We start from the raw sequence: 13,536 nt of genomic DNA, 5'->3' as shown, positions 1-13,536 counted from the left end.
CGATTTCAATTCTTTAAAATTTGATTTGTGACCCAATATGTGGTCTGTCCTGGAGATTGTTCCATGTGCACTTGAGAAGAGGTGTATTCTTCTACATTTGGATGGAATGTCCTGAAAATATCAATGAGATCCATCTCATTGATGGATCATTTAATGTATCATTTAAATGTATCATTTAAAACTTGTGTTTTCTTGTTAATTTTCTGTTTTGATGATCTGTCCATTGGTGTGAGTGGGGTGTTAAAGTCTCCAACTGTTATTGTGTTACTGTCAGTTTCTCCTTTTATATCTGTTAGTGTTTGTCTTATGTATTGAGGTGCTCCTATGTTGGGTGCATATATATTTACAATTGTTATGTCTTCTTGGATTGGTCCCTTGATGATTATGTAGTGTCCTTCCTTATCTCTTGTAATATTCTTTAAGATCTATTTTGTCTGCTATGAGGATTGCTACTCCAGCTTTCTTTTGCTTCCTATTTGCATGGAATGTAGTTTTCCATCCTCCCACTTTTTGTCTTTAGATCTGAAGTGGGTTTCTTGTAGACAGCATGTATATGGGTCTTGTTTTTGTATCCATTCAGCCAGTCTGTGTCTTTTGGTTGGAGCATTTAATCCATTTACATTTAAAGTAATTATTGATCTATATGTTCCTATTACCATTTTCTTATTTGTTTGGGGTTGATTTTGTAGATCTTTTTCTTCTCTTGTATTTCTTGACTATATTAGTCCCTTTAACATTTGTTGTAAAGATGGCTTGGTGGTACTGAATTCTCTTAATTTCTGCTTGTCTGAAAAGCTTTTCATTTCTCCATCAATTTTGAATGAGATCCTTGCCAGGTACAGTAATCTTGGTTGTAGATTTTTCCCTTTCAGTACTTTAAATACATCCTGCCATTCCCTTCTGGCCTACAGAGTTTTTTCTAAAAGATCAGCTGCTAAGCGTATGGAGTTTGCCTTGTATGTTAGTTGTTGCTTCTCCCTTGCTGCTTTTAATATTCTTTCTTTGTGTTTAGTCTTTGTTAGTTTGATTAATATGTGTCTTGGTGTGTTTCTCCGTGGGTTTATACTGTATGGGGCTCTTTTGCCTCTTGGACTTGATTGACTATTTCCTTTTCCATGTTGGGGAAATTTTCAACTATAATCTCCTTCAAAATTTTTCTCATACCCTTTCTTTTTCTCTTCTTCTTCTGGGACCCCTACAATTTGAATGTTGGTGCGTTTGATATTGTCCCAGAGGTCTCTGAGACTATCCTCAGTTCTTTTCATTCTTTTTACTTTATTCTGCTCTTCAGAAGTTATTTCTACCATTTTATCTTCCAGCTCACTAATTCGTTCTGCTTCAGATATTCTGCTATTGAGTCCTTCTAGAGTATTTTAAATTTAAGTAACAGTGTTATTTGTATAATTATTCTTTAATTCTTCTCAGTTTCAGTTTAGTCACTCAGTCTTGTCCGACTCTTTATGACCCCATGAATTGCAGCACACCAGGCCTCCTTGTCCATCACCAACTCCCGGAGTTCACTCAAATTCATGTCCATCAAGTCGGTGATGCCATCCAGCCATCTCATCTTCCGTCGTCCCCTTCTCCTCCTGCCCCCAATCCTTCCCAGCATTAGAGTCTTTTCCAATGAGTCACCTCTTCGCATGAGGTGGCCAAAGTATTGGAGTTTCAGCTTTAGCATCAGTCCTTCCAGTGAACACCCAGGACTGATCTCCTTTAGGATGGACTGGTTGGATCTCCTTGCACTCCAGGGGACTCTCAAGAGTCTTCTGCAACACCACAATTCAAAAGCTTCACTTCTTTGGCGCTCAGCTTTCTTCACAGTCCAACTCTCACATCCATACATGACCACTAGAAAAACCATAGCCTTGAGTAGATGGACCTTTGTTGGCAAAGTAATGTCTCTGCTTTTGAATATGCTATCTAGGTTGGTCATAACTTTCCTTCCAAGGAGTAAGCGTCTTTTAATTTCGTGGCTGCAATCACCATCTGCAGTGATTTTGGAGCCCCCCAAAATAAAGTCTGCCACTGTTTCCACTGTTTCCCCATCTATTTCCCATGAAGTGATGGGACCAGATGCCATGATCTTAGTTTTCTGAATGTTGAGCTTTAAGCCAACTTTTTCACTCCCCTCTTTCACTTTCATCAAGAGGCTTTTTAGTTCCTCCTCACTTTCTGCCATAAGGGTGGTGTCATCTGCATATCTGAGGTTATTGATATTTCTCCCGGCAACCTTGATTCCAGCTTGTGCTTCTTCCAGCCCAATGTTTATCATGATGTACTCTGCATATAAGTTAAATAAGCAGGGTGACAATACACAGCCTTGACGAACTCCTTTTCCTATTTGGAACCAGTCTGTTGTTCCATGTCCAGTTCTAACTGTTGCTTCCTGACCTGCATATAGGTTTCTCAAGAGGCAGGTCAGGTTAATTCTTCTAGGCCTTTGTTAATTGGTTCTTGTATTTTCTCCATTTTGTTTTCAAGGTTTTTGATCATCTTTACTATCATTATTCTGAATTCTTTTTCAGGTAGTTTGCCTAGTTCCTCTTCATTTATTTGGACTTCTGTGTTTCTGGTTTGTTCCTTCATTTGTGTAGTATTTCTCTACCTTTTCATTTTCTTTTTTTTTTTAAACTTACTGTGTTTGAGGTCTCCTTCTCCTAGGCTTCAAGGTTGAATTCTTCCTTTTGGTTTCTTTCCTCCTAAGTTGTGTAAACTTCACGTAGGGTGATATTTGTGCTGTGTTGGTTTGTTTGTCTGTTTTTCCTCTAATGGGCAAGGCTGAGTGAGGTGGTAATCCTGTCTGCTGATGATTGGATTTGCATTTTTGTTTTGTTTGTTTTTCAGATGAGGCATCCTGCACAGGTTGCTACTGGTGGTTGGGTGATGCTGGGTCTTGTATTCAAGTGGTTTCCTTTGTGTTAGTTCTCACTATTTGACACTCCCTAGGGTTAGTTCTCTGGTAGTCTGGGGTCTTGGAGTCAGTGCTCCCACTCCAAAGGCTCAGGGCATGTTCTCTGGTCACAAAGATTCCACAAGTGGCTTGTGGCATTAAGTGAGATTAAAACAACTATCAAAAAATGAGAAAACAAAGATGAACCCCAAATTGCAGTTACAAAGTTAGGCAAATAATAATGAAAATAATGGAATATACACATATACACCCATGAGCAAAGTCAAAACAGTCCAACGTAAATGAAGTACAATAGATTGACCTGGCAAACAAAGGAAATAAAAAATTATATTTACCAGTTAAGAACAAAACTAAAGCACAAACTGGAAAACAAAACTAAAGCAAAGTGCCAAGTGGGGAATAAAGCAATGAAAACAAAACTGACAAATATGTTGAGAGGAAAGGAAAGAAAAGAAAAAATATATATGTAGTGTTAAATAGAGGTAGATGAAGAAGATTTATTATATACATTAAAAATTAACTGCAAGGGGAAAAGATCAGTAGGAAAGGCAAACAAAGGCAGTAATGTAAAAAAATATATAATAGGTTTTAAAAAAGTAAAAGTTAAAATTATAAAAAAGAGAAAAGAAAAAAGAGAAGAGGGAAAAAAATGGAAGGAAAAAGGAAAACTCCACAGAATGGCAAAAACCCAATGTAAATGCAGAGGTTTATAACAACAATAAAAAGTGTGACTGAATATACACATGTACATATACACCCATAAGCAAAATCAAACCAGTCCAACAAAAATAAAGTACAATATATTGACTTGGCAAACAAAGGAAACCAAAAATTATATCTACCGGAACAAAACTAAAGCACACACTGGAAAACAAAACTAAAGCAAGGTGCCAATTGGGGAATAAAGCAATGAAAATAAAACTAACAAATATGTTGAGAGGAAAAGGAAGAAAGAAAAGAAAAAAAGGATAGATATGAAAATTTAAGTAGATGAAGTTTTATGTACATTAAAGGTTAACTGCATTGGAAAAGAACAGTAGGAAAGGCAAACAAAAGAATAAATGTATAATAATAGTAATAGGTTTAATAGAAAAAATAATAATAGGTTTAAAAAATTAAAAGAAAAAAAAAGAAAAGCTCCCCAAAACTGCAAAAGCCCCATGTAGAGGCAGAGGTTTATAACAACAATAAAAAAATGTGAGAAAAGAAAAAACCTCAAAAGCTTAATTAGATTTTGTAGTGCCAATAAAATCGACAACTACAACTGCAGGATGGGGGGAATTCAAAAGAATATACAGAACAAGTCAAAACATAAGAATAATAAATGTTTTTTGTGAGTCACTGCTGTCAGAGTCCTTTCCCTCACTGGGAGTCATAGTAAACCTCACCTCGCTAGAATACCCTCCAACACTGTGATATCTGGACTTGTTGTGGGGCCAGCTCAGATTCTAATCTGGTCCTACTCCTGTGTGTTCTTGCCTCCAATTTCCACAGCTATCAGAACTAGTGTGTTTTATTTTGTAGGAGCTCTCAATGATGTTTTATATATTCCATAGATGCAGAGTCAGCCTAGTTGATCGTGTAAATTTCATCTGCATCTTGTACAGCTGGTGGGAAGATTTTGAGTCTTCTTCCTTAGTCACATTGCTCCTGGGTTTCAACTGTGGTTTTATTTACACCTCTGCATGTGGGTTGTCCACTGGGGTTTGCTCTTGAGGCTGCCCTGGAGGACTTGGGTTTGCCTCTGTGAAGGCCAGATGTGGAGGTGGTGCAGCTGCTTGGTTTGCAGGGGCTCTGGCAGCACCAGGTACTCAGGGGAGTTGGAGGCTAGGGCAGCAGGAAATATAGTGCTCTAGAAGGGTATGGCAACCAGTACTGGCCAATACGCTCCAATATTCTTGCCTGTAGAATCCCCCCCTCCCTGACAGAGAAGCCTGGCAGGCCACAGTCTACAGGATCGCAAAGAGTCGGACATTACCAAAGCGACCTTGTGCACATAGATGCAAGACTTTTTTTGCCTGTGGCAGCTCTGCCCCAGTGAGAGTTGAACATGAAGGTGGCACAGCTGCTTGGCTTGCAGGGACCCTGGCAGTGCCAAGTGTACAGGGACATAAACTGCCTCCTCCGCAGGAGTTATGGCCCTATCAGTCTTTTTTCGAGCCTCTTGTAGCTGGCAATCAGAATACCTCTTTGGCCAGTCTTTCTCCACAGCTCCACCCATTCAGGCACTTAGAGGGCTCCCTAGCCTGGGGTCCTTCTCTGTCAGGCCTATAGAGGGGCCCCCCGGTTGGGGTCCTACTCTGTAAATCAGTGCATCTGGCACTTAGAGGGGCACCCTGGGTGGGGTCCTGCTCTGTAGTTCAGTGTGTCAGGCGTTTGATGGCTCACCCTCTGTATTGTTCAGCTGCCAGTGCTGGCAAGTGGGGAGAAAGAGGCTGTGGTGATGGCTCCACCCCCTACGTGTGACTCAGCAGTATTGCCTTGCTTCCATCGCTGCCCGACTTTCCTCCACAGGCATTTCCCCCCACAGTCTCCTCCCTCACATCCCCTCTGCCCGTGTCTCCGCAGTCAACAGCAGCCCTCTCCCTGGGATTGCTCCACAATCCCTAAACTCCAGCTCCCTGCTGCTACGCTGCACCTTCCAGGGGATCTACGTCACTGTCCCGGGTATGTATGGCTGCGGCAAAGACTGTCTGATTCTCATTCCATTTAGGCTGCCACAGATCAGCTGTTTCACTCTCATCCTAAAATGTTTCTCCTATCACTCAGATGATTGCCCCGATGTGGGGATCGTACCCCTGCTTCAATTCCCCCACCCAGTAGTTAGTGTCCTACTAACATTCCTGTTTTTCCCCCTAGTTCCTTCATCCTACCGAGTTTTGCGTGGTTCTATATATTCCTTTCCACTCATCAGACATTCCTGTCCTCTCTCAGCTGGTGTTCCGCATGCACCTCTGTGTCTGAAGGTGTACTCCTGATGTATCCATGAAGAGAGATGTACTCCACGTCCACCTACTCCTCTGCCACCTTGTTCTCAGCCTATCTCTCTCTCAGTTTTTAATTTCCACTCCACAATTAACCTCTCTCCCCAATTAATCTCTTATTTCTCATATATGCTTCTAGATAAATAAGACTGATATTCAGTACTCATCCATATGTTATAATTTAAATAAAAATAGAAGTTTCTTCTTTCAGTCTTTTTCTCTCATTCTTTTTCATGTAATGTGGTGGATGATTTAGTCACGTCATGATTTGTAGATTTTTCATAGGTGCATTTTATTTCCTGTTGAACTTACCAAAGTTTATTTAAACACTTTTTTAGAGCAGGGCTTTCTAATTTTTTCCTTGTTATGACAAACAAGGATGAATCTAGTTATGGATCTGGCCACCATAAAATCTGATTGGATTAGTATCTCAATCCTTATAACTTACTCATGGCTTAAGTTAGGAAGCTCTGTCCCACATGAGCTGTTACTGGCAAAGGCTTTATGATCAGATGCCTGGATTTAAATCCTAGCTTTATCACTTAATAATTGTGTGATTTTAGGCAAATTACTGAAATTATCACGGCCAGTTTTTCAATTTATAAATGAGAAGTTATCTTGAGAATTAAATGAGATAATCCATGTTAGACATCACTGGACAGTGTCTATCACATAAAGAATGCTCACAAATTGTAACTATTATTAAATGCCATATTACTGTTTTTGATGCTGGGTATTAGGATCATTTCCAGTATTTTTGAGAATGTTCTTATACATATTAGGTTGGTGCAAAAGTAGTTGCAGTTTTGCATTGTTGAACTTTGTAATTTGATGTACATTCTTAAATGTGACTATGTTGTACATCATTTTAATGCACATTTCTTGCTTTATGTTATTTGCTAGTGACATTACTTGCTGTTTATTTTATATGTTCTTTAGTCTATAGAAATGATATTAGACAAAAAGCAAATTTTAACTATTTTCTTGTTCAAGTTCAAAATGGGTCATAAAGCAGTGGAGACAACTCGCAACATCAACAATGCATTTGGCCTGGAAACTGCTGACAAATGTACAGTGTGGTGGTGGTTCAAGAAGTTTTGTCTAGGAAATGAGAGCCTTGAAGACGAGGAATGCAGTGGCCAGCCATTGGTTGTTGACAGTGACCAAGTGAAAGCCATCACTGAAGCTGATCCTGTTACAGCTACACAAGAAATTGCCCAAGAGCACAACATCAATCATTCTATGGTCGTTCGGCATTTGAAGCAAATTGAAAAGGTGAAAAAGCTCAATAAGCAGTGCCTTATGAACTGACCACAAGTCAAAAAACTCGTTTTGATGTGTTATCACTTCTTAATCTCTGCAACAGTAACGAACCATTTCTAATCAGTTTGTGAAGTGTAATGAAAAGTAGATTTTATAAGACAACTGCAATGACCAACTCTGTGGCTGGACTGAGAAGAAGCTCGAAAACACTCCCCAAAGCCATACTTGAATCAAAAAAAGGTCGTGGTCACTGTTTGGTGGTCTGCTGCTGCTGTGACTCACCTCAACTTTCTGAATCCTGGTGAAACCATTACATCTGAGAAGAATGCTCAGCAAATCAATGAGATGCACCAAAAACTGCAATGCCTGTAGACCACATTGATCAGTAGAAGGGGTCCAGTTCTCCATGACAACCGTGTGTCATGCACAGCCAACGCTTCAGAAGTTGAACGAATTGGGCTACGAAGTTTTGCTTCATCTGCCATATTCACCAGACCTTTTGCCAACTGAGTACCACTTCTTCAAGCATCTCAACTTTATGAAGGGAAAATGTTTCCACAACCAGCAGGAGGCGAAAGATGCTTTCCAAGAGTTTGTGGAATCCTGAAGCACAGATTTTTACCCTACAGGAGTAAACAAACACTTCTCACTGGCAAAAATGTGTTGATTGCAGTGGTTCCTGTTTTGATTAATAGAAGATGTGTTTGAGCCTAGTTATAATAATGATTTAAAATTCAGGATCTAAAACCATAATTACTTTTGCACCAACTTAAATATATTATTGAAAATTCAGTGAACATAACATAGTAGATTTGCCCAGTCAAAATATTTATGAATTTAAAGTCACTTGTTTAATTTAAATAAATAAATGGAAAGTTTGTCAGGCTTTATTTTTTCTGTCTTGATAATTTTTAATTGCCACCTATATTCTCAAATCCTTTCAGAATTTGATTGTACCTCATATTATTACAGTGAGGTGGATAATTATATTTCTCAGTATTTTGAGTCTTCTCAGAAAGGAACAAGATATGCCTCTTCACTTTTTTGGCCCCTCTAAGGTCCTTAAGTAAGGTTTTATTATTTTACTTCAGCATGGTCTTATACCTTCTTTTTTAATCTAATCTTAGATGTGTAGAAATTGTTTCTGTGAATTGAGTTACTTATCCTCAATAACAAATTATTGGTAGAGTATCTAGTAGGAAAGCTAATTACTTGTATTTATTCATATAGTATCAAATTACTTTATTACTTTACTTTTTCTGATAGCTTTCCAGTGGATTCTCCTGATTATTTCAGTAAACTGCCTCCTAGTAATTATCTCATTTTGTTGTTTAGTCACTAAGTCCTGTCTGACTCTTTTGTGAAACCTGTGGACTGTAGCCCGCCAGGCTCCTCTGTCCATGGGATTCCCCAGGCGAGAATACTGGAGTGAGTTGTTTCCTACTGTAGGGAATCTTCTTGACCCAGGGATCATTTAATCCCTGTCTCTTGCATTGGTGGGCAGATTCTTTACTACTGAGATACCAGAGAAGCCTCAGTTATCTCATTACCAGGATAATTTTTGTTATACTTTTTCTTATTTCATTTCTGAAATATATTCAGGCTTTCAGAATATAGTTAAAGAATAAAATAACGGTGATAAACTCCTTTGCTTAGTTCCTGAGTTTAATGTGAATGTTTGTTTGTAGTGTTTTATTATTAAATAGGAGGTGTAGTGTTGGTTTTTAATAGCTCCTCTCTTATAGATTTAAAAATAAAGACAGTTTCTTAAATTTAAAGTTAAAGAGTTTTATTTTAAACTGATTGGTATTGGAATTTAGGCATTTTTTTTAAATGCATCTATTAAAGATTCTGCACAAATTTCTTCTTAATGCCTAATTCTTGGAAAGGAAGGATCTTAGCATTGATCATTTTTTAAAATCATTGTAAACACTATCTCTTCTTATATTTTCTTTATGTATACAAGGAAGTTTATCAAAATTAGATGTCAGTCTGGGCATCTATGTTCATATGCAAAATTAACCTTTTTAAAAATATTTGTCAATTTTTGATATTCAGATTATACTAGTTTTATATAATATTAAAGAAATTTCACCCCTTATTTTGTTTGGAGAAGTTTAGATATAGAAGTCATCTGGTCTTTGAAGATTTGCTATAACAGCACAACTCTAATACAAAATGAGCCTAATTCCTTTATTGGGTATAGATTGTAGGCAGCGTTTTCAGTTATCTGTAGTTTTGCTGGGTCTCTTCAGTTTTTCTGCTTTGTAAAGTAAAGTAAATTACTTTGTAAAGTAATTCTAGTAACTTATATTTTCCTAGATAATCATCTGTTTAATAAGGATGTTATAGTTTATTGGCATAAACTTATATGTATTATTCTTTTATAAATTTTAAAACCTTTTCCTGTATTTTTGGTATTACCACCTTCCTGATTTCTAATGTTGTTTTTCTTCCATTTTTTGGTCTTCTATTCAGATTTTTGGAAAGAAAAAGCCTTTGGTGGTCTTTATCCAATTGCCACATTATTTTCTTTCTTCTACTTTATTTTGGTTTATTTTCTTTTTCTAGCTTCTTGAAATGTTATTTTATGTTGCTTCAGCTGAAATTTCCCTTGTACCAATCTGGCTGTGTCCTTTAGGTTTTGATATTTCATATTCCCAATATTATCATTTTGATTCATTTGGTCCAATAACAGTTTATAGAAGAATACTTTTAAATTTCTAAGTGTTTAGTTTAGGAGTTACCTTTAATTCCTACTTATATAACATACAGTCAAAGACTATAACCTATATGATTCTGATCCTCTGGAATTTGAAGTAGATTTTTTGTATCTCTTAGTACACTATCAATTTTTAAAATAAAATGATATATTTAGCTTTCTGAATTTTACTCTAGCTAATCTTACCTTAGATCTTACTGCCTCCAGAGTATACTATATATTTGTTTATTTGGTATTTTAAATAATCTGTGAAAGTGAAAGTCGCTCAGTTGTGTCCGACTCTTTGTGACCCCATGGACTATACAGTCCATGGAATTCTCCAGGCCCGAATGCTGGAGTGGGTAGCCTTTCCCTTCTTCAGGGGATCTTCCCAACCCAAGGATCGAACCCAGGTCTCCTGCCTTACAGGCGGATTCTTTACCAACTGAGCCACAAGGGAAGCCCAGATGTAACTTCTATAAGAAGTAATACATGTAGAGTATTTTTATCATATGATTCAGAAAAGTAGAAAAAAGTCAAACTAGAAATCATTTGGAAGAAGATTTCAAAAAGAGTTTTAACCGGTCTAATTGAATGGATCATATGTGGCTTGATGGGAGATGGTCAAGGACGTCTTCCAAGTAGAGAACTTAAGAAACAAAGGCTTGTGCATTTGTGAGGAGTGGAGCTTGATCTAAATAGAGGAGTAACAGGAAATAAGACCTAACAGGTATCGTTGAGCCTGAGTAGTAGGACCCCGTTAAATGTTAACTGTAAATTGTGTAGAGATCTCCTGAATACACCAGCATGGAACACTTCTTTGAAAATTTGAAGGAATACATATGATGCAGTATATTTTGAAAGTCAGAAAACTTTTTAAGAAGGAAGTTGATAAAACAATGATAAACAACATTTATTGATAATTTATGCTAATAAAATTTAGTATTTTTGTGTTTGAAAAATTGCTCTACAAATTTAGAAGTGCAATTCTACCTCTACTGGTTTAATAAAATACCTATAAATTATGAGTTTGGTATTTACTCATTATAATTCAGAGAATCGTAAGTAGAGCAAAATCAAGAGGTAAACATCATCTTGAAGCTGACAGATAATCTAACTCTCTAATAGAAATCTGTTTACTATTTATAAAAAAAAAAAAATATATATATATATATATATATATATAATCTCCCAGCCTGCATTTTGAAGGGTGGTGGGAGAATGGATAATCATTTAGTAGTATAATGTCTTATAATCTAAACCTATATTATTATTTGAGAGAGAATTTTATTTTGGTCATACCAGTTTCAGCCAAAATGATGACATCTGAAATATTTAAATACACGAAAACCTTCTGATAGCCTATGGCAATCATTGTCTAAAGGGCCAAAAGAGGAAAAACAGTTACTTTTTGTTTTACACTTACTCTCAAATTCAGTGTAGTGTAGTTATTAAATGACCATGTGCCTTTTTCTCAAATTGGAAAAGTTTTAAATTTCAAATTGGAAAGATTAAAGAGTTTGTAAGCAAAGCATGCAGTAAAGGAGTCATGATAGCCTTACATGACAAATATAGTTAATTTTTATGACTGTTTTTTTAGCACAGCAATAAAACTTTAGAATGGCATACGTATATCTAAAATAAAGTTGGAATAATTTATTTTATCTATAGCGTAATTATCTTATTCTATTTATAATGCTAATCTGTACAGAAAGAACTTACTAGCCCCCCCTTAAGTTAAAAACATATAACTAGAATGTTCCATTTACTGTTTTTCAGGTACATTTTCTCACTTCTATATAATACAGCCAAATAGGTGATAGTATCTGGATGGCCAAGAATTGCTTAGGGAAACGCATGCAAAAAAACCCTTTCCAATAGAATGGACTTTTTGTAACATATTTTGCATGTAGCTCCAAATGTCTTATGGTTAGTAGAAAATAATTTAGATATGATGTCTAAATTAAACGAATATTTTAATTAGTGTTATCTTTAATTATATGGGCTTCTTAATATGGCAGTACTTGATATATATATCTCTATACATTTTTCTCTGAGCAAATATTTTTCAAATAATTTGCTTATGTGTGGGAACACACATTAGTATTTATTATTTCTCATAATAGTTGCAAATAAAAGGTAAGCTCAGTATCAAGGTAGTAATAGTGATAGTGTTCATTGATAAACATTACACTGGTAAAATTCAAATATTTTGAAACAAAAATGTATGGTGAAAAAAAAGGCTTACTTTTTCATCCCTTAATTGTAAGCTCTACAGTTAAAGTTAATTGTGCTGGTATTATTATCATCCATTTAAGAGCCAGCCATTTTCTTTCAGATATGAATATTCTAGGGACCTACAACTCAACCCTAGAATTTTAGATATTAGAGGTGTACTTCAAAGGGAGCATAGATTAGGAGATATACCAAGTATCTCAGTCTTCTGATGCCTCTGAATAGACTTTGACCAAACTCTGATAAGTTTTGCAAAATAACTCATGGTAAGCTTAGATGTATTTAAACTATGGAACATGGGACAGTGTTCTTAGATATACAGCTACATTTTTTGGAATATTTTAAAAGGAAAACATATTTGAATATAAGGATAATTATAATATTGAAGGATGTGAATTATTATAATTAACTAAGATTGGCATTTTGTTGTATTTTCTAGGCAATTAAGTTGGAATATTCAAGGTTGGTTAAATTGGCCCAAGAAGATACCCCACCAGAAACAGACTATCGTTTACATCATGTAATAGTCTACTTTATCCAGAATCAGGCTCCAAAGAAAATCATTGAGAAAACATTGCTAGAACAATTTGCAGATAGAAATTTGAGTTTTGATGAAAGGTAATTTGAAAATACAAAATGTTAAGTATTTTATTCACGTGCTCAAATTGCCCGTGTTGTTCTTATAGCTCCAAGTGCAATTTTTGAATATGTATTTCACACATAGACATATTCAATAAGTGCAGCACAAAACTTGACTTCACTTAATTCAGTTGCTTTGTAATTTATTTGTTATTTATAATAATGACTTTTAAAAGTTTAACCCCAAAATAATTTAGATCATTTTATTACATTTTAATTGTGAAACAAGGTACTGAGATAAGCAATAGAAAGATACACAGAAGAGCATAATATAATTTTCACTGGCCTTTGGGGACTAAAAATTTCAGAGAAATAAAGAATTTCTGAACCTCTGCACTATGGATATTTTGGGCCAGATAATTTTTTTGTTTTGGAGGCAGGGGCTATCCTTTAATTTGTGAGATATTTAGTAATGTTCCTGGCCTCCACCCATTAAGTGCTAGTAGTACCCCTCAAGTGGTAACAACCCAAAATGTCTCCAGATACTGCCAAATATCCCCACTGGGAGCAAAATCATCCTTGTTTGAGAACAATTGGGGAAAGTAATTAATCAATATACACAAAGTAATTAAACATCTTCTGACTTAAAAAGACGGCTTAGAATGGTTAAATGATTTTGGTTTACCAAAAAGTTTTTTCTTAGAAGTTCCTATAAAATTAAAATTAAATTTTAATTTAATCTAGTTAAAAATTAAAATTTAATCTAGTTAGAATAAATACTATTTAAAAAAAAAGAAAAATTCAGCCCTCAGGTTAACACCCAAAGTATTGAAGAGTTTTAAAATGTAGAAACATTTATG

At 35.9% G+C, this 13,536-nt stretch overlaps 1 protein-coding gene across 6 annotated transcripts in view; it reads left to right on the top strand.

Moving 5' to 3' along the window:
- Positions 1–13,536, top strand: part of USP25 (ubiquitin specific peptidase 25) — a 159,220-nt gene that overhangs the window by 131,558 nt on the left and 14,126 nt on the right. For all 6 annotated transcript variants that reach the window (XM_061428785.1, XM_061428715.1, XM_061428651.1 and 3 more), the window contains one exon: positions 12,537–12,715. In XM_061428785.1, the coding sequence (XP_061284769.1) occupies positions 12,537–12,715 (179 nt within the window). The remainder of the gene's footprint in view (positions 1–12,536; positions 12,716–13,536) is intronic.

This window comes from Bos javanicus, chromosome 1 (genome assembly GCF_032452875.1).
Source record: "Bos javanicus breed banteng chromosome 1, ARS-OSU_banteng_1.0, whole genome shotgun sequence".
Taxonomy (NCBI): Eukaryota; Metazoa; Chordata; class Mammalia; order Artiodactyla; family Bovidae; genus Bos; species Bos javanicus.
Note: the sequence above shows the minus strand (reverse complement) of the source record. Positions and strands in the feature narration are given on the sequence as shown.